This window comes from Notolabrus celidotus, chromosome 1 (genome assembly GCF_009762535.1).
Source record: "Notolabrus celidotus isolate fNotCel1 chromosome 1, fNotCel1.pri, whole genome shotgun sequence".
Classification (NCBI taxonomy): Eukaryota; Metazoa; Chordata; class Actinopteri; order Labriformes; family Labridae; genus Notolabrus; species Notolabrus celidotus.
In genome coordinates, this window is record NC_048272.1 from 21,863,368 (window position 1) to 21,886,527 (window position 23,160).

At 38.8% G+C, this 23,160-nt stretch overlaps 2 protein-coding genes across 2 annotated transcripts in view; one reads left to right on the top strand and one right to left on the bottom strand.

Moving 5' to 3' along the window:
* The window catches only part of cenpp (centromere protein P), a 93,280-nt gene that overhangs the window by 7,078 nt on the left and 63,042 nt on the right, over positions 1-23,160 (top strand). The window contains exon 6 of the mRNA XM_034703451.1: positions 6,215-6,311. Coding sequence (XP_034559342.1) covers positions 6,215-6,311 — 97 coding nt within the window. The remainder of the gene's footprint in view (positions 1-6,214; positions 6,312-23,160) is intronic.
* ogna (osteoglycin, paralog a) lies at positions 13,151-21,280 on the bottom strand. The gene is made up of 6 exons (XM_034703558.1): positions 21,098-21,280; positions 18,206-18,269; positions 17,131-17,295; positions 15,505-15,707; positions 15,149-15,241; positions 13,151-15,035 (listed from the first exon to the last, which is right to left on the bottom strand). Exons 1-6 carry the CDS (start codon positions 21,251-21,253, stop codon positions 14,865-14,867), a joined length of 852 nt encoding a protein of 283 aa, XP_034559449.1. The 5' UTR covers positions 21,254-21,280; the 3' UTR covers positions 13,151-14,864.

Consider the following 23,160-nt stretch of genomic DNA (forward strand, 5'->3'; position numbering starts at 1 on the left):
GTAAGTTTGCCTAACAGAAGTTCATCAGATGTGAATTAGCTATCAGATGTACTCTGTGTGTTTGGACTGGAGCCCAGTAGCTAATCAGTTTGTCGTTTATTTACACAGGCCGTCTGCTCGGTCCAATTCCGGCTACATATGTAATATTGGATATTATTCCTGTCAGGAAGGAGCTGTCTGTTTAGTTCAACTCCAGTGTTTATTAAAGTAGAAGAAGATGTCAAACTGTTAACGGCTGTCATCCAGCTGAACGTCCTCACTCACACATCCACTCTTCCTCCCTCGCTCTGCTCTTTGCTCTCGTTAAACAAGCCTTTCTCACGACAAACGTTTAAGCCTTGTTTACACTGCAGGCAAATCAGGTTTATTTTTCAAATCTGAGCTTTATTACAGCACGTCTGCTGAGTTATCTGATCAGACATCACCAACCTACCGCATGCTTTGCTGTGGTAGAAGTGGTTTTTGTGACACACTGAATATTCTAGTGATGCTGCTGTACAACGGAGAAGCATGAGAAATACAATCCATCATCCTCCTTGTCCTCCCTGTTGGTTTGAAGGTCGAGTCATGGTGACAAAGTAGTGGGAAGTGATGCAAAAGACAACATGCAGTCCAGTTTTAGCACCCAGACCGTGACACAGCCATACAAGAAAGATCGCAATGGCATTTTAAATTACCTCCAAATGTAGCCTCATTCCAATAAAGACAGCGTTGCTCTGGGTTTATTGCTGTCCACACTTTATTAAATCAATTGGGATACCATGTGTGTGTGTAACAAAATGGATTTGGGCAGGTAGTCTGAACAAGGCCTTGACATTTCAAACACAGGTGTATCTCATTACATTCATAAAGTCTGCATACCATTTAGGTGTGCTGGCTTACTGGAAGACCTACCTGTATATGGAGCACAGCCATCCTTTTTATTGGATACACCTGTTCTTTTCCTGCCATGACTAAAATATCTGTTCTGAATCTGGTAAGCTGAGATTCGCTCAGTACTGTCTGGGGCTGCAGCCGCTCTTTCTTTTCAAAGTGAGTGTGTGGTGAATTATATTTCCAACACAGGATATCTTTTTAGTTTTTAACATCAAGTACGTTTGACCTTTAGATGACCCTCGATCCACTGCTCATCTTGAAAAACAAGTTTTCTCCCGCTTTGGTCCTGTGAGGCCAGAGATGTCTTAATTTACAAAGTTGTAAAGAAGGCACTTTTTTCAGTCCTGGGCCTCTGAGTGGAGTTGGGACTTCTTGTCCCAAATGAACTGAATATAGAAGAGCAACTAAATATTCAGTCTGAATTAATCTGTTTGAAGTTAAAGCTCCTGTGAGGAGTTTTTAGCCGGTTACCAAACAGATCAAAATCCAAATTGGTGCCTCTCCATGACCTTCAAAAGCAAAGACTGTCATCAAAAGTATTTAATTTTCTTAGATAGCTATCTGTGATTTTGGTTTTAAAAAAGGGTCGGACGTATTGATTTACTGCACGCTTCCAAAATAATCTTTATCACATTTTCCGTTGCAATGATTTCTGATGAGTTGTACATTTGAGTGTTGAAATAAAGCAGGATGATCTTTTCCATACACAGGACAGAATCTGCAAAGAGATAAAGGGTACTTTGCCCACGGAGGGCGCCAACTAAACACAAACTTATAGTTCCCCACAGGAGCTTTCGCAACCAAAATCCACCAGATCCATGTCCGGTCTGTTTCCGATCTGTCACAGCACCAGATCTGATAGGTTTCTATTCTAGTCAATGTGTTAACTTCCACTGGATCCGCTCCGTTGCGTTCCGGCTGCGTCTCTGATCCTGCAGGTCTGAGCCCTCCGGATCAGATACACAAGACTTCTATTTTTGCCGGATGCTGGAGCACGACGCATCAATCTCAACAGAGCAGATGGAGCAGGACAGGAAGTCAGGCACCAAAACAAAATGAAAACATCCAGTTCATTTTCAGAATAAAACACTCAGTGTCATCATAACCGTGATGATGAGCGGAGCCAGGCCTGGAGTCAACAGGTCAGAGGTTTTCAGAGGACCAGAAAGACAACATGGATGAGGAGAGGCGGAGGAGAATCCTTGATTCAGGAATTACTGCGGGGAAACCTCGGTCACATGACTCCAATTGTCTGGTGGTCCTGCTCTGTGCTGCGTTCTGAAAACGCAACCGGTGGGTGTTGACGGATGAGAGAGCGCAGAGCTCGACAGCAGCGGATCGGAGACAGACCGGACACGGTTCCGGTGGAAGTCCCTTGTAAGTTCCACAATGCTAATGTTTTCACCGGCCATGTCTTGAAATCAGTTGTACGGGCATTCTAAAAAGTTTCACTGCATGTATTGTCCTCCTTTGTAAACGGCTGTTGTTCCTTTTCTCAACACTAAGTGTTGGAAAACTCGCCAGCACATTACCTGATACCAGACTAACTGAGAAATAGAGAAGAATACAATGGAGCATAATATTTGGTTTATGAAACTGATGAAAGGCCGGCTCAGGAGCCAGTGTTTGCTTTGTTAGTTCTTGGCAGAGGTAAAAACATGGTGGGATCAGTGGAAAAGGAACCGCTGCCTCAGTGGATACAAAAGACTCATTCTAAAGTAATGAAAACAGAAGAGTTCATATTTTCAGCTGATTATACCTTAAAAACGACATACTTGTGAATTTTATATTCCAATTGTGCCAACCAACACCACAAGTCTTACACAATGAGCTTTTAAAAGGTGTTGCCATTGTTGTGTTTGTGTGCTCAGAAGCTTTTCCACGCTGATAACCACAGTCCGCCAGACAGCGTTTGTTCTGTCTGTAGATCAGTGCTATAAAGCAGGGGTCTGATTTGCTCTATATCTGGGGCCCAACCGCATCTGGATTGTATGGTCCAGTCTGCAGAATCTGGCAAACAACAGATGGAAAAATACTGAAGATAATGATTCTGAAACACTGCTGCCTTCTCCAAGTCTGTGTGTGTGTTACAGAGAGGGAGACAGCCCCGGTTTTACAGCCAAATTCAGACTGATAATCTTAGTTAAATCAAGCTGGTGGTAACTGTTAAAGATAATAACTGACATGGTGATTTTTATTGGTTGTTTTGATCCAACAGACACATGTTTTTTTCCACATCTGTCCCCCTCACCCACTGAAGTGGTTACTTAACTTTGTTAGCATTCAAAGTAATACTGTGACTACCCAAGCTGCAAAGTGAAAGCAGCAGTGCAGTTCAGCTTCTGTCCCCAGTTAGTGTCTCACAAGAAGAGTGCAAGTGGCACCCATTTTCTTCTGTTTTATACTTCCAGTCAAACTCATTGTTGTGACTATTGAAGGCTAAATAAACGTTAATGTTCAGGATTATTTTGTAAAATGTTGTGATATTGAAATAAGACTTAATCATCTTTACAGTTTAGAAGGTGTGAATGCTTACCTAGTTAATGAAATAGATAACACTGGGAGGACGAGATGTGGGCTGCAGTATTTCAAACTTCTTTGTGTACCTCTGCCGTAAAAAACACAGTGCTGCAAGATATCAGTCAGCTAAAAGAGAGGTGTCATGACATCACTTACTGTACGCATGTTTATATTTGGATGAGGAACATTTTGAAAATGTTAGAAATAAAAAACGAAATTAATTAATTAATTTTAAAGAAAAATCTTCATCAGGCTAATGTAAATTTTAATAAAATAAATTAATTTTACATTTTTAATTAGTTAATTTCATTATTAAACGAGTAAATGCTAACCTGCTGCACTGTGAAGGAGAGGGGAAGAGAGAGACCCCTGTTAGTATAATCAACCAATGTTTACAGACGTGTAGAGCTATGGCGCTTTCTAAACATTTCACTGTTTGTTTTATATGTTTTATAATGTATATGTGACACCATAGACTATCCTGTGAGTGACAGAGAAAACACGTTCGTACATACATCTACTGTATAAAGCCAGCATGGACAGCAGAGTCCTCCCCAGCCGTCCTGTCACTCAGTTTGCTGTAAATTCATCCTCATCAACTTGTGGAAGACTGTAATTGCGACCAATGCTGTGCTCATGCTCTTCGGATTCACTTGCGCATATCAGGAGATGCTTCACTGCACTGCTGTGAACATTTGTTGGCAGGTTGAAGTGAGAATATAAGACAATCCCACTTTTTCACATTGACACAAAAAAAAAAAAAAAAAAAAAAGGGTTCGGTTTGAAGAGCTAATTTCTCTATTGGCACACTGCACAGGGGTTGAATTTTTTTATAACGCAACAGTTCAGAAGATATTAAGATTATGTGTTTTGACCATTAAAGACATGACTGACTTGATTGACAGGTGGGCACCTTGTAGCTGTTAGTGAGGAGGCTCAAAGCTGCCTCTTTACCTCACACTAGCTCGCCATAAGTTAAGTTGCATTCAGCATTTCCAATATGGCGCCTTCGATTCGCCTTCAGAAACAGATGGGTTACTTCACGGATACCACGTCCATTAGTTATACAGTCTATGTTTCTGACAAAAAATCTTAACCCATTGTCTTTCAACAGTCAAGTGTTTCACTCTCTATGAATCCTTCCCATGAAAAAAGGCTGTTTCAGAAGCAGACTGTGAACCACCAACCCAGTGGCAGCGGCAACAAGCATTAACAAATCTATATAGACATAATGGGTTGTCTTCCTGATGGCCTTTTCGCTTTTGTAGGTCACAACTTCAGTTTTAATTCCAGTCTGTTTTGTAACCGGCTGAAACCTTCTCACAGGACTTTTAGGTTTGGAACTCACACAAAGTGTTGTGATCTTTTTTCCGCTGTTTTCTGTAAACAAATTTTACTGTTATTTAGGAAGATGAACTAAAGCCACTAAACTTTCCGCACCAGCAATCTACATTAGAGTCACTACATGACAGATTTTTGCATTTAAACCCCAGTATGTTTGAAATAGTTCAACACTAATGATATAATCTAACTTCATCATTCATCCAGTCATATCCAAACCAGTCCAAGAAACCAATATCAAACCAGGGATACGTTTCTCTGGCTCTTTTTAATTTTGGTAGTGCTCCAGTGAATGAGTGGGTGCTGCCATGTTTCCATCAGCTCTGTGTGGAATAACAGTCGTCTGGAAACTTCACCCGGCTGCCGTCTAGCCCCGGGCCCCCATGGAAAACTCTGGAAAGTCCTTCAAAGAATGTCCCAGGCTCACTCAGACTGAGAGAACCAGACCACGACACTGACTTCTTTTTTTTCTATTGCCATTGTGATATACAGCCTTCAGTATAAGGAAGCATGCATTCACCCTTTATTCTGAAGTCTGAGGGAAGGAAATTAAATACAAACTCTTTTTACTTTGTAAAGATACAATATTTATAATACTTATATTATGCATTATACATTAAGTACATTTAATAAGTCAGTTTTTCAAGACTGATTTTATTTGTCGAAGACATTTGACTAATTACAAAAATGTCCGGCAAATGAAAGCTCTGTTTTAGTTTGTATTACATTATATTAGTAATGACTAAAGGGGTTTTGTTTATTAGCTTCGGGTGAGTTTTCCCTTTTACTAGTTTTTGTTCTAAAGGCAATCCATATTCAGGTCCAGATGAAATGACATACTTTGCACAGACATGCAATAAAGATTACAAATGAATTTACACACGAGTTTGACGATACCATCCTGCTAGTGCTAACAGTGAAGTGTCTAATACTTTGGTTTATCAGTAAATACCAGCAAAGCTAACTCCTCAACATCCCCCCTCAGCTGTTCAAACTACATTGGTGAACATTATACCTGCTAAACATCACTCTGTAAAAAGTTATCGTATACATATTTACGGCCAAATTCCACTGGGTCTGTGTCCAGTCCATTTCCGATCCGTCATGGCACCAGATCTGATAGGTTTATATTCTATTCAATGTGTTAACTTTCACTGGATCTGCACCATTCATAGCCAAGTTTTTCAGTCATTCAGCTCCAGTATGTCTGATTGAAGTGATTTACATTCATGTTATAATCACTTCAGCTGTCTACAACTGTCTTTTTCAAGTCTTAAAACTTGTTCACAATAAAAGCTATAGCCAAGACCTCTGACAATTTACAATCTTTAACAGGATTTTATTTAATCATCATCTTCATAGTGCTTTTTAGTAAAAAAAAAAAACCCATTGCTATCAATATTGTGACACGCCATTATCAAATGGCAGTTTAATTTCATTTTAAAATGTACTAACGATATCGTCAATATCATTTCAGGGTGGAGGAAAGAAGTGATCTTCTGCTGTACTTCAGGACTCTCAGGACCTTCTCAAACAGATGTGACGACCGAAGCAGAACCTTTGAGCATTTCCAGGTAAGGACACACCTGCGACTGAACTGTCTTCTACCAAGGTTCATGGTGGATAAGATCCATGGTTTCCACCTCTGATTGTGGAACATGAAAAATGTATTTGTATATACTCAGGATTTGGCTACGTTGGTCCATTCCTCCTTTAAATGGAGTGAACTATGGCATTATTCTGGCCCGTTGAGATTTTCGGTTTGTCTTGACTTGTTTGTAAATTAATCCAGAGACATTTGGATTTGTTTCTCAATAAGATGTCTGCATCCCTCTAGGACCTTGGGGTTGGGTGCATAGACTCGTATAAAACATGGATTTAGTCTCAGTGACACTACGAAGCTCAAAGATACACGGCTGATGTGCGGCTGATGTCTGGGATCCGGTCCGCGTCGATTCGACGCGTAGTTACATTTTGGAGGAGGTGCACATCAGCTACGTGCTGTGGGTCTGCGTAGGTACGGGAGCTACGCGGACCCACAGCATGGGCTACGCCGTCGATTCAACACAGAAATATAATTCAGCTTTTAGAGGTCACAGGGTAGGGGTTCTTCTTGGCCCACAAGTTTCTGGTTTTATAGTTAACACACCAGTAAAAATCTCACCCTGGCTCCCCTTTGGCATCCCCTTACCGGCCACCACTGCGCCTAAAGGACGGGTCAGTAGAGCTATTTTAAAGAATTTATTTCAAGAAACTGAACTCACACCAAGGTAAGAGAATTCTTATCAGAGCTCTTTTCATAACTGTCACTGCTGAAAATATGTAACTTTGGACGAGTATGTAGAGAACTACAACAGCTAGGATAAAGATGATAAAGATAGACAGACATACTGCAGTTATTTAGATAACTGAAAGCCTTCTTTATGAAACATTACAAATCTTACCCGTTTTAAGCATATTGTCAGCCTTAGTCTAGAAATGTGGGTTTAAGGGTACCAAGGGATCTCAAAGTATTAAGACACGTAAGTACATTTTCTCTAAATCATGCCTTTGACTTGAACATCTGTGCATATCTGTATGATCTTGAACATTGGATACTTAAGGGATTTAACACAGGTTGTGCAGCAGGTAAGTTTCAAATTTTAAAAGATGTGTAACAGGTACGTTTCAGATTTAGAATCAGCAGATACATTTTAGAGTTATATCGAGGTGTACAGCAGGTAGGTCTCAGATTTCTATCAGGAACAGAAGCAGGTAAGGTTTTGAATTTCAATCTTGTATGCAGCAGGTGGGTTTAACTTTTTTTCTCAGGTTGTGCAGTAGGTAAGTTTCACTTTTTCCCAGGTTGTGCAGCAGGTAAGTTTCATTTTTTTCTCAGGTTGTGCATCAGGTAAGTTTCAGATTTACATCAGGGTGTGAAGCAGGTAAGACAGAGAACACATCAGTAATTACACACGCATAACCCCCATGTAAGTGTTGCTTGTTGGTTTTACTCGTTAATCATGTTGTTGCACAAGCTTGGCCTCCCTAGTGGAGCTATTTAACTTTAGTTTATTACTTTGTAGATCGTTATCAAGCCATTACTCTAAAACAAGTTGTTACTCTCTTTTAAAAAATAGAAAAATTAACGTTATTGCAGTGGGTGAGAAATTCTGTGTGCATGGAAAATGTCAGGTTGTTACTTGGTTGAAGCGGTAGCAGTTGAATGTCAAATAGTAAATCAAGCCGAGAAGCAATATGGAACCTATTCTGCTGTTTACTTGGAGAATTTAATGGTCTGCCAAGTTGGCTGAGCTAAAGAAGGTTTAACCCACATTTTCCATACTGGCCTGTGTGCTCTGAACTCTTATTTAGCTTTAGCTTGATTTTCTTCAGGTTTCATCCTGGAAAAAAAATGAATCTCCTTTGTAACTATTCTGATGTAATGCGGGTAAAGCCTTGTGTGCTGAATTCCCTTCTTAATTACTCACAGACATAAACATTTTTATACAGGGAAAGATGAAACAAAACAAACAAATCATTCATTCACAATCCAGGACAGGACTCTAGACCATTACATTAACCACTTTCACCTAATTATGTTGAAATGCTGAGTCAGCATTTCAACATATTGTTCTTCTACTTTATACTTTTTATTATTATTATTATGTTGAAATGCTGAGCATATAGACGGCACAGCTATGTCCAAATCCGGAAAACAAACGAAGAAAGACCCACCTGCAGAAAACTTCACGGCTAGTGCTAATAACGGGGCTAGCTTAACAGCGGCGCACGTCTCAGACCTGCTGGAGCGGCACAGAGCAGCGCTGACCGCAGACTTCAAGTTGTCATTTGCTACCGTGGACACAAAACTCGACAAGATTCAAGCCATAGTCTCAGGTCAGGGACAACGTATCACTGATCTTGAGTCTAACGCTGAGGATGTGAGTCAACGTCTCGAGCAACTTGAAGCCACCTGCGCCTCACTACAGGGGGACAACAGGTGGCTAAAATCCAAACTTTCTGACTTGGAGGGACGGAGCAGGAGACAGAACATCCGTATCGTGGGCTTACCAGAGTCTGTGGAGGGCAATCGACCCACTGCCTTTTTTTCGCAGCTTCTCCTCGACATCTTCGCTGAGAGCATGTTCCCTTCAGCCCCGGAATTAGACAGAGCCCACCGCAGCCTCGCGCCCAAACCGGGTCCAAAGGATAGACCGCGCCCCGTCATCGTTCTCTTCCACCGGTTCCAGGAGAAGGACTTTGTGATCAGGGAGGCTCGTAGACGTGGTGACCTGGAATATGATGGCCACAGGATCCGTTTCTACGTGGACTACACTGCTGAGGTCTTGAAACAACGGGCCGAATACAAAGACGTCATGGCTGAACTTTATAAAAAAGGTCTTCGTCCATCCCTCCTCTTCCCGGCAAAGCTTCGCATCACTCTCCAGACTGGGGAGAAGAAATGGCTGCAGTCGGTGTCTGAAGCTACCCGTTTCATCGGTAATGGAGCGGGGGGCTCCTCCGCTCCACTGTGATCTGACACGGAGGGACTTTCAATCAGGGATGCCCCAGCCCATTTCAAAAGGACAGTTCAAGGTGTGTGAGTAAACTTTGTTGGTCAAGTCCATCTTTCTTTCTGCAGTCCTTCAAGCGGACCGGACTCGCCTCAGTGTATTTTGTTCTTTCTATGTTAAAAACTTTCTGGAATATAACTGTTTAGCTTAATGTCTGTCAGGCATGAGCTTCTCAGAGGTGTATGCCTAAGTTAAAGGGGGAATGCTCAGGTGAAGAAATAAAGTTAACCTCTGCCTAATTTAAGTTGCACATTGCGCTTATTTAGATGCTTATTTCATGTTATTCTGCTTTTCTAGGGTTAACCTGTTAAATACTCTGCGGGAAATAGAGTTGTTCGGAAGGAAGTCTTTGGGATGAATGTTGTTAGACCTGGTGAGGTTTTAGGTGCTCGCGGTTCAGAGCTATGCAATGGGATATTGTATGTATTTGTGTGTGTGTGTGTGTGTGTGTGTGGGTGTGTGGGTGTGTGGGTGGGTGGTGGTCCTCTTTCTTCCCTTTCCTTTCTTTTTTTTTTCTTTCTGTTTGTTTTTTTTGTTTCGGAGGCTACTCATCTCAGTCACTTATTTTTTGCTGGAACTAGATGAAGGGTGATCTCAATTTCATTAGTTGGAATGTGAAGGGGTTAAACCATCCAGTGAAAAGGAACAAAGTACTTTCTCACCTTAGGCAACTCAAAGCTGGGGTCGCCTTTCTTCAGGAAACCCATTTGCGTGACTCTTACCAGTGGCGTCTGAGTAGGGGTTGGACAGGCCAGATTTTCCACTCTAGCTTTGGGGGAAAGGCTAGAGGCACAGCAATCCTTATTGATAGGAACATTCCCTTCGAGCCCTCTAACAATATATCAGACAGAAATGGACGGTTTATTATTGTTTCAGGCAAACTTTGAAACAAGTTAGTCACACTAGCTAATGTGTATGCCCCAAATATTGATGATGTACAATTTTTTAACAATTTCTTCTCCAAACTCCCCAATCTCAACTCGCACTCTCTAATTTTAGGAGGGGATTTTAATTGTTTCTTAGATGCAGCATTAGACTGCTCTTCTCCTAAGTCTACAACCCTGAGTAAGTCTGCTAGCTTTATCAAACCATTTCTAAGTGACCTTATCCTATCTGACCCCTGGCGTTTCCTGTACCCCTCTGGAAGAGAATATTCTTTTTTCTCTCACGTTCACCACACCTACACACGGATTGACTATTTTTTTATAGACAGCTCTCTAATCTCGAATCTTAAATCCTGCAGTTATGAGAGTATTATTATCTCAGATCACGCGCCGCTTGTTCTCAGTCTAAATTTTCCTGATTTTGTACAAACAAGGAAGCACTGGAGACTGGACCCTTTGTTGCTCACAGATAAGAGTTTTATATCACACATCTCAATTTTAAGACATTTCTTAGCAAAGGTGAAATTATATCATTTGCAGCCTATAAAAGAAAGTGTTCAAAACAAAAACAAACTGAAATTGCTAATCAGATTCTAAGTATTGACAAACAATACGCAAACTCGCCCTCACCTGAACTATATAAAGAGCGCTTAAAACTTCAAACTGAATTTAACCTTCTCTCATCTCACATAGTGGAGGGCCAGCTCCTAAGAAGCAGGAGCAGTTTTTATGAGCATGGTGAAAAGTCAGGTCAACTTTTTTTTACTAAGAGCGAAGCAGCTTATTCCGGGTGTACGGACAGATAATGGGTGTGTCACACCAGATCAGAAAATTATCAATGAGAAGTTTAGAGTCTTCTACTCCGTCCTGTATCGTTCCGACTGCACATCAGATATTAATGTAATGGAAAACTTTTTTCATAATCTTGAAATGCCATCCCTGGCAGAGATAAATTAGAAGCACATATCACCCACGGGGAAATCACAGCAGCAATATCATCTATGCAATCAGGCAAGTCTCCTGGCCCAGATGGACTACCTTCAGACTTTTAAAGAAATTTTCTGTAGAGTTGTCTCCCTTCTTAAGCCTGGTTTTCTCTGACTCATTTGACTCAGGAGCGCTTCCTCCGACACTAAACCATGCATGTATTTCCCTTTTGTTGAAAAAAGATAAAGATCCGTTAGAATGCTCCTCTTATAGACCCATTTCATTATTAAATACAGATGTTAAAATCCTTGCCAAGGTCCTGGCTCATCGTCTGGAGAATGTCCTGCCCTCTGTCGTATCCCCCAGCCAAACTGGGTTCATAAAAAATCAGCACTCGTATTACAATTTACGAAGATTATTTAATATTCTATACTCTGGCAAATATGAGAAACCTGAATGCCTTGTCTCTGTCGATGCTGAAAAGGCTTTTGACAGAGTAGAATGGAATTATCTCTTTCGGACACTAACAAAATTTGGTTTTGGCCCTATTTTTTTCGTCTTGGATCAAACTATTGTATGCATCTCCTTCAGCGTCTGTCTTGACAAATGGCCATTATTCACAATATTTTGATTTGCAGAGAGGAACTCGTCAGAGCTGTCCTTTGAGTACACTCCTGTTTGCCATCGCCATAGAGCCACTTGCAATAGCTATCCGTAGTAATGAAGGAATAATTAGAGGAGGAACAGAGCATAAGATACGCAGTCGTCAGTACGCGGACGACTTACTCCTCTATGTTTCTTAACCTGCTAGTTCCCTTTTGGAAGCTCTCTCTGTGTTCAAGACCTTCAGTCAATTTTCAGGATATAAAATTAACTTAAACAAGAGCGAACTCTCCCAATCAATAAGGAGCCCCCTTAAATTAAATTACACTAAATTTCCATTTAAAGTGGTGACAAATCAATTTAATTATCTTGGAGTCTGTGTTTCACCACACGAGGAACGGAAAATAAATTTTACAGAGTTTGGCGCCCTTTCCTGACATGCTTTGAGAAACCCACAACAGCTGTTTCTGAGTAGCCTCCAGTACTGTTGTTTTGTTTTGTTTTTTTTGTTTATTTTGTTTGTTTTTGTTTTTGTTTTTTTGTTTGTTTGCTTGTTTTTTAAATTTAATTTAATATATTATTATTATTATTATTATTATTATTATTAATTCTATTTATTTATTTATTTTTGAACATTTCATCTGGGCAGATTGGAGCTGAGCAGTAACCTTTAACCTTTCTTCCTTGGCTCCAAAAACAATCATTTCAGTTTTTTCTTTGTTTAACTGAAGAAAGTTCTGTCTCATCCAGTCATTGATTTGTCCAATACATTTACTCAGTGTTTGTATGGGACTATAATCCCCTGGTGATATGGTGATGTAAATGTGTGTGTCATCTGCATAGCTATGGTATTTTATTTTGTTGTTTCTTATAATCTGACCTAAGGGAAGCATGTAGATGTTGAATAGCAGAGGCCCCAGAATGGATCCCTGAGGTACTCCACATACGATTTTCATCCACTCAGATGTGTATTTACCTATAGACACAAAATAGTCCCGGTCATTTAAATAGGACTTAAGCCAATTTAGTCCTGGAAGGCCATATACTAAGCAACTACAAGGCATTAGTCTCATACTAAGTCTCCGATTTTGTTTGGTACTCTTTTTTTAATGTATGTGAAAGTCAAGAAAAGGATTAAACATAAACTGTGATGGATTTAAAAGAAGAATAGTCACAACTAAAACATCTTTCTTCTGTTGTGGTGCTATCATCAGATGTAATCCTAAAATAAACTGTTACTCTAAATCGAATATGCAACTGCCAAAACTCCCTCTTTAAAGATTAATCTTTGTATTTTTCTTGCCAATACCATTTTTTTTATACTTATTGTTAAATTCACCAGACACTGACCCAGATCTTACAAAGCATATTCAAACAATAATTCAGAACACATTTTAATTTAAAAAAAGTTTTATTTAAATATCTAAAAAAGAACAGCCATGTCACACATTTTCCTGTGCACCACTCTTATTCACATCAGTTATCATTTTTGAAGTAGTTCTAGAAGGGAAGCATGAGACACAAGCAAGAAAAATAAAAAGGAATAACTTTCACATTACTATAGTTCATAGATACATTTCTCCGCAGTTTACCTCAACTAGACATTATAAATATAAAAGTGATGCAGAGTCAAAAAAGGCTGAAAAGCCTCATTGAGACACATTGACTCAGTTGTTTTCTTTTGAAGAGCATTTTTTTTAAATGTCGTTATTAAAGGGAGGAAATTAATTCACACAATGGCAAAACCCACAGTTATGTGTTCACGTCTAGTCATTTACTGAGAGAACATTCAATGAGAAAAGTATTTACAGACTCTTCCTCCTGGCATTATGAGACAAACTAATGGTTATCAGCTGCCTGAGTCGGCTGGGATTGATTTTCTGACATGCACTAAATCTCAAGGTAACATACAAATATTGCAATGAACAATGCTTTAAATGCTTACTGGATATTTTCCTTTCAAATGTAATTTAAGAAACTTTCTTAACTGGCAGAAAATTATTAATTGTATGACTGAACCTAAGTCATGTTTGGAAGATACATTGCTGTACAGATTTCCAGGACAGTAGACGTTCCATGCTAGATATTGTAGGGTACATGAACAGGGCATTATAATGTTGGTTGCATAAATTACTTGAAGTAGAGTGGTGCTTACCACAAAACATCTAAAAAGAATGTTTGTTTTTTTTTTCATTTGGTGGTGACAGTATGTCAGACAAGGCTTCTATTTCCCAAACTTTTATTGTTTTTTCCATGGGTTAGCCTCAAAATCTTAATTTTACACTCATTTTTTATGATAGCCCTTGGTGCTGAAATTCTAAAATGAAGCATGCAACAGAATTATACATTATACACATAATGAAAAACTGCACTCGAGTCATGCATTCTTGCAACGACTTCTTTCATAATAAATTCCTGGCAGTCAACACTGAGCACAATGAAAACTGTGATCTACATCAGTTACAGGCACCTGTTCACAACTGTACTCGTTATATACTTAAATATTTTGTTCTTTTATAAATGTGAAACTCCAAAACAGGAGATTCTAAAGTTTGACAAGGTTTTTTCTCTGGTCAGACTGCTTCATACAGTAACAAAATGTTTTCATTTAACAAATAACTTCACAAAAAGGTGTGAAAACGTAATATCAGGTTTGAGCCAGTGGTACAGGCAGCTGTGAACAAGCCTGTTGGACTGTGGCTGGTCCAATGCCGTCTATGTAGTTTTGTCATTCTAGGTAGTTCAGTGACAGGTCAAAATGAAACAATAAATTGGACTGATGTTGTAGAGATCTTGATGCTTCCCACTCACCTGTTGATTTAAATTTGATACACTGTAACTCCAGCATGTCATTTAAAAGAATTCAAGACTCATACAATCAATGAGTGCCTCTTACTCCCCAACATCAGTTAAACTGTATATGGCCAGAATAGAGCAATGCCGCAGCTGTACACCTTCAGTCCAGTGAGTAGTTTCATTTCGACCTGACAAAGTTACAATCTGTTTTTAGGTTTGTTGAAGTTAAAACATTGACACCTTTATACCCACAATAGGACCAGTGCCCAAAAATCCAGAACCTCAAACTGTCCTCAGATCTCTGTTGTGGAAAAACATCTCCATCAGCAACAAAAAGGGATACAGTTGAGTTTTGGTTTGCTCAGCGGTACCGCCCAATAGGCAGTATCTTCATGCAGGTAAAGCTATCAGGGTACTTTGACAGTATTACAGGATTGCCATCCATACGAACCTCATTGAGGCTTGGTCGCAGGTAATAGGTGTCATTTGAACGGCAGAAGGTGTTGATGTTGACGTCAGTGATGTTGTTGTTCTGGAGGAATTAAAAAAACTGAATGTCACTAAATACAATCTAGAACCCAACACTTTGCAACAGAATTAGAAATCAACTTTTTTTTGGACATTTTAGCAATAAGAGATACAAACCTGTAAATGTAAGGTCCGGACACTGTCAGGTATGTGTGGAACAGCCTCTAACTCATTGTCTGCCAGGTACAGAGTCACCAGCTTGGCCATTTTCTATTTCAGAAACAAATTCACACTTTGAGACCCAGGAGATTCAGACTGATGTGTACAGCGTCTTAAACTCTTGTCATCTCAAAGATTGTGCAACAACCGTATCTAACAACTGAAGCTACTGCACCCAAGTACCCAAGATTTCTTGCTAATAATTGACTAAAAAGATCAGTTCATTTTTAAAATAATGCTTTGATTTGCCTTATTCTGTGAACTGTTTCAGGATATTCCCAACTGAAAAGGTCTGGAGAAGTGATGTTGTGTACCTTGAAAACGTTAGCCTTGACACCCTTTGTTTTGAGGAGGTTGTTGTTTGCATTGAATAATGTTAGTTTGGCAGGGAGCATCGGAAGTTTGACCAGTCTGTTCTCAGCTAGAGTCAATTCCTCCAGTAGTGAAAGCTTTGAGAATGCTCCATCATCAATCTCTGAGATCAGGTTCCCCGTCAGGTCAATCCTCCTGAGAGTAACTGTTGATAGAAGGGATAAATAATTAGTTATTTGACTCCTTGTAGCTTTAATGCTTTCTTAAAACCATTTTCAGAGGGTGATCTCACAGCAGCGTGCCTAGCATGATAAAATAACATCTGCATACATATCTTGTCATTTGTGAGCATCAAGTTCACATTAGCTTTACTCTGTTTTCTACACCTCATACCATTTCTACAATGAAGCACAGCTTTAGTGACACATCACAATTAAGAGTGGGAAAAAAAGAATGCCTCAATAAGACATTATTCAAGAAGAATGAGAAAACTGCTGGTGCTCAGACAGTTATTTTGCCTCAAAGACTGTTTAAGTCATAGCTAAACCATGTACAACCTGGTTTTGATCTTTGTCAGACTAAAAAATTATCTTACCAGGTGATGCAATCAAATGGTTGTATAGATCAAAGTTTTAAACTTCTGGTCATTCAGTTAGATCATTGCTCACAGAAAAGCAAGGTAAGGAGAAATTATACATTAATAGACAAAGAGTTTTAGATTGCTCCACATACTTTTTCTTGCTGGTAGATAAAAGGTGCTCATAAACATTAGTCATGATGGATTGAACAGTTTTAAACTAGTCTGTGAAGATACAAAGTCAGAAAAAAAACAATCTGTTCAGCATCGGCCTCCCTTTTTATCTTGAAGGATGGAATTCACAACCTTCATTGGACATTTTATAATTTGTCATTCCCAAAGTTCAAACTTAGTTGGGAAAGAAATCTTTTAGTTTTTGTATACTTTTTGCTGGAAACAATCTACAGTCGGATTTTAAATGCAAAAATGATTTAGCTTAAACGTTTGTAACTGACTTCTTTAATGTTTTTTTTTTAGTTCTGCTACATGAGTCCATTTTGTTGAAACTGCAATTCTTGAGAGGTCTCCCTCTGAAAAGAGGTTTTTGTTCTCAATGAGACTAACCTGGCTTCATAAAAGTTAAACAAAATATAACAGATTTCCTGGTTTTTAGTTCCAAGTTGTGGTTGAACTCCAAAAACACTGAAAACCATAGTTTGATACCGTCAGAATTGCTCTCTACCATTACAAAACCTGTTTTGACACCCCAAATAAGTAATGCAGAATTCAAGAGTTTAATTGTTAATCACCCAGACCAAGCTGAAATAGCTTTGATTATGACAGTATGACAGCATTAGGGATTATCCAACCCCTTTCAGTAGTGGTCTCGGACAGCCCAAGACCATGAAAGTGTAAGAATGTTTTTTAATGACTACAAAGGTTTTCTATAAATAATTCAGGAAACAAAATGGGGTTTAAATAGATTTGGATTTGTGCGGAAATGTCTAATCTTATAACAAAGAGAGAAAGTGTACTCTTCTAACTTTCTATCTAGAATAAAGAAACTGCAGAGAAAACAACAGGTTGTGATGATGAGAGTTTCCAAAATTACCAGTGTCTGCAAAGTCTTTGTTGCTGATCTTGCTGATCTTGTTGAAGCGTGCATACAGGTAGGCCGTCTCCTTAGGCAGGGTTGGAACAGTGTCTATTTCTGGGCTGACCTCCTCACAGTACACAGAACCCGTCAGACACACGCAAAGCAGACATGTGGGCAGGTCTGCAACACAGAGTCATCACAGAAAAAAAGAACATTAGCGATTCTCAGAAAAAGCCATGAAAGGATATGTTTACATTTTTGTTTATAGGATACCTGTTGTTAAGGAAAGAAACCATTAAACCAATGCGGATTTGGGTAAAAGTCAACTGCAATTTTTTAAATATCTTGTTTAATCTATGAAATACTAGGAAATATAATTTGCTGAAACCAAAGGTGATGTGTTTAAATGTTTTATTTTGTCCTCCCTTTTGTAAATAATGATATGGCATAAACAATAATGTACACAATCAAAATAGCTGATTAAGATTTGTAGATCAACTTAGTTGTCAAAACAGCTATTATTAAACTCATTTATATATAATAAAAATATCTAACAATCAAGTTAACCAAACCCAAACTTATCTATGCAGTTCATGGATTGAAAATTGCCAATATTATTGAATAATAACCATGTGACATGATATAACTATCCAAAGGTGTTTTCCAACTAATCCGCAATGCAAAAGCTAGTCTGTACTGCTGTCTTCTCTCCGACTCCTCAGCTTTGTTATTTGAATCTTGCTAAGCACAACCCAACAGTACTTGTCTGATGGGTATGAAATTCCCTGAGCCTAGAAAGCTACTCTTTGAGATGGCCGTGACGAACCAAACTAAAAAGCAATTGTTTGAGCTTTTGATACAGTTGTTTTCCACTCCATGCGCCTGGGTTAACGTCGCAACAACCCTTATTCAATTTTGAGAAATATGGAGTTTGTTAGTGTGGCTTTTACAGACCCTTAAACTGAGGACATATTGAGTTAAAACAACTTAAAACAATTGGACAGAAGTTTTAAACTTTACGTATAGTTTAAATTTGATGTTCATGTGTGTATTTCCAGGTAGACTTGTAGTTAACAGGTCTTTCTCTTACCAGCGGCGTCTCCTCCCTCTGAGACTGGGCTCTCGTCAGGTTCATCAGCAAGAGGCAGGGCCCTCTATGGGACGAAACACATCATGTTCATGTACTAGCAGGCTCAATAGCGAGAAACAGAATAAAGAAAAACTAGCAGTTTTTCTACTGTTGCAGTAAGATAGTCAGGTGTTTTGGTAATTTATAGATGAGATGATTGTACTGAAGGTGATGCGTTACAAGAAATGCCAACTCTAAGATGAAGTACACACTCCTTGTCTTTTAGTAAACACGGTGTTGTAACCAGTTGAGTAGTTATGATAACAATAGTGTATTTAATCAAATAATGGGATCACATTAATTTATGACAATTGTTTCAGATGTCAGTTCTGGAAAAGATTTGGCTATGTTGTTTACCACCAATTAAGACAACAGATATCTGTGTTACCAGGTCTTGCATAGGTCTTGCTATGATGCTAAGACAGATACAAGAGTCAAACAAAATGCTATTTTAAAATGCTGAGAAGGTATGCAGCTTGGGGAAAAATTTATTCTATATTATCTTTGGTACTGCTCCCATTCATTTCTCTTAATTTAGTTGTTCGAGTCAGGATATGCCCCTTTCAGGGAAGATTATCAGCAAACCCACACAACAAAGATACAGGACTAACACTGAGGGCCTTATCTCCTCTTTAAATCATCCTGGTTGACCTCGATTGAAAGAGAGACACGTACAGATTGTTTTCTTTACATCCAGCCACCGACACGTATCCAGGAATAAACCCATTTGTAGTATACATTTAACATGAATGGAGATTGTAGTGATATAAAGTCTTACTAATATGAAATCTTAGGTATCAGTGAAAGTAATCATTACATGCAAAACGTTTGTCATTTTGGTAAAAGATTAGTCTCTTGGTTTAAATACAAACAATCCTTTGTTGGTGGTGGAGAGTTTGGGTTTCAAGCCTCAGTACAAGTGAGAAGATAAAATATGATCCTTGGAAGTTTGGTTCAGAAAAAATGCACATCAGCTGAATGTTTTGTGTTTATTTTGCCTTAAGCCAGAGTTTTGACTCTGGTATGCAAGTATTGTAATTGTCATGAAAATGTTTCCACTGTATTTTGGTAATCAGTCATCTGCAAGGAATTTGTGCTTGAACAAAATCCAGCACTGGCCCAGCTGATGTGTTCAGTTGGGTCAGTGCTCTTTTTTTATTGGATGATGTTTCGGAGCATAAGCTGCCAGAGTGGTTCAGTTCAACTTTTTGCTGTGTTGTTCTCAAAACACACCGTGCCATGTAATATTCCACAGCCATGTGCTGGATAGTGACTCAACAGCTGTGGTGTGCATGAGTCCACCTTTTGGTGAGCTGCATTGATAATTCTAGTTCTTTATTTGTATTGATGACCCTTGATTTAAGAGTTGCTGGCCCTGCTGTCTGACACTTTTCTCCCTGATATACATCTGGAAGTGGATAAGTCAATACACCTTTTCAGATGCATCTTTTCGGATCATGTCCAGGTTCTAATAAGTGAAGGATATATTATATTGAATTTCATTCATATAGGAGCAAATGAGAATCAAGCTGGTTTGAAAGTTTTCTGGATTTAATTTTGTACTATAGTCTGAGGATTTGGGGGTCTATGGACTTGGGCCAGCAGGTTTGATTCCTTTGATGGATGGGTATCTTAGAACGGTAATAAGCTCTTCACCATTAAACCCCATGAAACTGAAGGTGTACCCGCAGGGTTGCAGCCTAAAAGCATTATTATGAACATTTAACAAATAAGAGAATCTTATCTTTATCTATCTTACTTCCCCAGGTCTATTTCCTGGGTAGAGCTGGTTGTGTGCCATTTATTATCTGCATCATTTGGAAATATGCCTGAGAAAAGTATCAACTTCTCTTCTGAATTGACCTGCTGGCCATCAAACTTCTAAATTTAGGAACATAAATCTTGTTATCTTTCAAAGTTAAAGGTTTTCCTTAAGCTTGTGGTTTAATACAGAACCATAAGGTATAAGCCTGTCTATGAAGGATCTGAAGGATTGGGTGCTGGTGTCTTGTTTTTAAAAAAACAGCTGGTCCACACTCAAGTCTTAACTCAATAAAACTGAAGTTACACTTAATAGCTGTTTACTTGCTCACATTTATTTCTTTTCCTCTCATTCTCAGGATTGTTTTTAACTTCTTGCAAGTGCTTCCCAAAGGTTCCCACCACACCAGACTCTGGTTTTAGTTTGCCCAAATATTTCTTTAGGAGGTTAGTGAGGTTAGTAGAGGGTTGAGGTGTGGCGGATTTGGGGTTTGGTTTGTCTGTTAAAGGAACAGATTGGCACAGCAGTGTGTGTGTCTGTGTGTGAAACTCTGAGTTGACTGGTTTATTATCTGTTATAGGCAGATGGTGATGTTTTTTTGCAGAAAGTTTCTGTCATTATTGAGCAGAAAAAAAACCTCTTAAAATAAAATAATTAACATTTTCATCCTTTTTTTTCTTTCAGGGTACTGTCAGTAAAACAACTCTTGAAACAATACATTTGTGTTTTCTAATCCAAATCTGTGTCGCTATCACCACATTTTTCTGTAACAAAAGCAGAACGTTTTACTTTTAATAATATAAACAGCATTGAATTATTTAAACAACATCCTTATCGCCTTATCCAATAATCTTGAACAATTATGCAGCGGTTTCAACTATAATTCTTAAAGATTGTCCTCTCAAGTCATATTGTTTGAGCACACTGATCCAAATTGTTTACTTAGTGACATTTGACTACTATAAAATGTTGGTAAAAGCATTAACAGATCAGCATGAATTGCATTATATTTTATTTAAATGCATCTGTCAGAGTTATGATTTATGAGAACATTTTTGTATAATGCATGATATAAGTACTGAATATCTTACCCTAGCTCTTCTTGATTTCAAATAGTCAATTGAGTATCCATTCAGCTCTCTGCCTGGTAGAGATCCAGGTATCAGCTGTGAGTCCTGGTCAAAGCTCCTGGCTGAGGCTGCCATCAGCCATAGCACCAGCGTACAGGTGAATAAGTGAGCCTTCATGCTGTTCAAAGCAGTGTGATGCCGACCCACCAGTTTGCTCTAAGCTTGGGTTTGGGTCAGCAGCTGCGCTTTGCTACGAGCCCCTGTTGGGATGTGTCAAATGACTGTTTTTAAAGGCTGAACCAGTAGCTTCCAGCAGACTGTTAAAGCAGAATTTATAGAGCAGAGCACTTAACCCTTTCCTGACCACCCATCAGTGAGAGAGAGAGAGAGAGAGAGAGAGAGAGAGAGAGAGAGAGAGAGAGAGAGGGACAAAGACACAGACAGGGTGTAAGAAATGAGGCACATATGGAAATAGACAAAGAGAGATTAAGGTGTCCTTTTTCGAGAATGTCACTTATTTGTGTAGTGGAAAAATGCACAGGAGAAACTGCAGAGGAAGCAGAAAAAATGAAAGTTGACAACCACAGAATGAGTTGTTTTGTCAGGAGGAATGTCTGTGGGCTCTGCCTGGCCACATAATAATGACTAGTAATATCCAACCTATCTTTCATTAGGCTTGAAGAATGTTATTTTTTTCTCAGTGGTTGATTAGACAGACAGTTTAGCAGCCATAAGACATACATTGATTATAGTCTCAAATGTATGTGATTTCTTGGGACTGACCATTAAATAACTCTACTTTGCTTAATGGACATGCCCTTCCTTCTGCTTTTAACCAATCTGATGTGAAATTACAGTGTTGAGACCAGGAAGAATTGTCATACTGTTCACATGAGTATGAATATAGCAAACAAGTACTTTTTCATCATTATTATTGCCTATAAAAGCTTTCAGGACTGTAGGCATATGCCAACACAATTTACTGTACAGTATATGACTCCAAGCCTTGTTTCAGTAAAAGCGTGTCAGAATGAAAGCCCAAATCTGTATGTTTTGGTTGCTTTATATAAACCAAATGAGGACTTTTTGAGAGTGTAGCTGGGACAGTCCCTCCGGCTGTAGCCTTTGATTTCCTTATTACTTCCTTCCTCGTGTTGAGGTGTCTTGAATAAGAATTTTGTTCAAAAAATCTGTGGCTTTTCAACTGTGAACATTTGTGAGCAATACTACAACTGAGTCACAGTTTCTCCAGTCTTGCATTGAGTTTTGTTAAGGGGCTGTTAACATGAAAAATTGCAATGTAGCGACAGGCAAAATCCACCTTTGTCAACACTTATTTTACAAATGGGTATCATGGGGATACTTGATAGGTTCTGGTTTCTGATTGGTCAGTAAAAGTATTTGTAAACTTGTAAACTTTTTAGGCATTATAATTATAGATATACGAATCAATAAAATCCAAACACTACCCATCCATACTTTCTTTAAGTCATGGGAATTTCATCTCTTCATGCTCATCTTCAATCCAAATGATCATTGAAAATCTCATTGAAAGTATATATTGATCTTTTGAGCATTTACACTGCAGATGTAAATGACCACACAGTCCCCTCCCATGCCAGATGTAGACGTACATCAGCTGTGATGATATTTGGCACCTGCACCTTTTTTGGCCTCATTTAAGTCTAATTGTCTTGGGACTTTATAGTTTACTGGAACATCTGCGTTGGAAAACATATTAATGTGACATGCCAGAGCACTATCTGCTGCAATGTGGCCCGCTGGCTGGGTGTATGTAAACATTTCAAATTAACTTCGCTTGAGTTTTTATTTGCTTGTTTGCCAACTATTCTACATTTGTTTATCCATTTGAATTTTTTTACTTATTACTTTTCACTTTGAATGTCTTCAATTAGATGGTTTTACAAGTTATTGTCATTTTCTTTGACCTTCAACTTAAATGTCTAGGACAAACCAAGTGGTTGAAGTCAAAGTGAAGCTGTAGGTATGTATCTCTAGAAGTAGTTGTCAAATGTACTTCAGAAACAAAATTATGTTTTGACAATCTTTTTATGGTTGCAGGC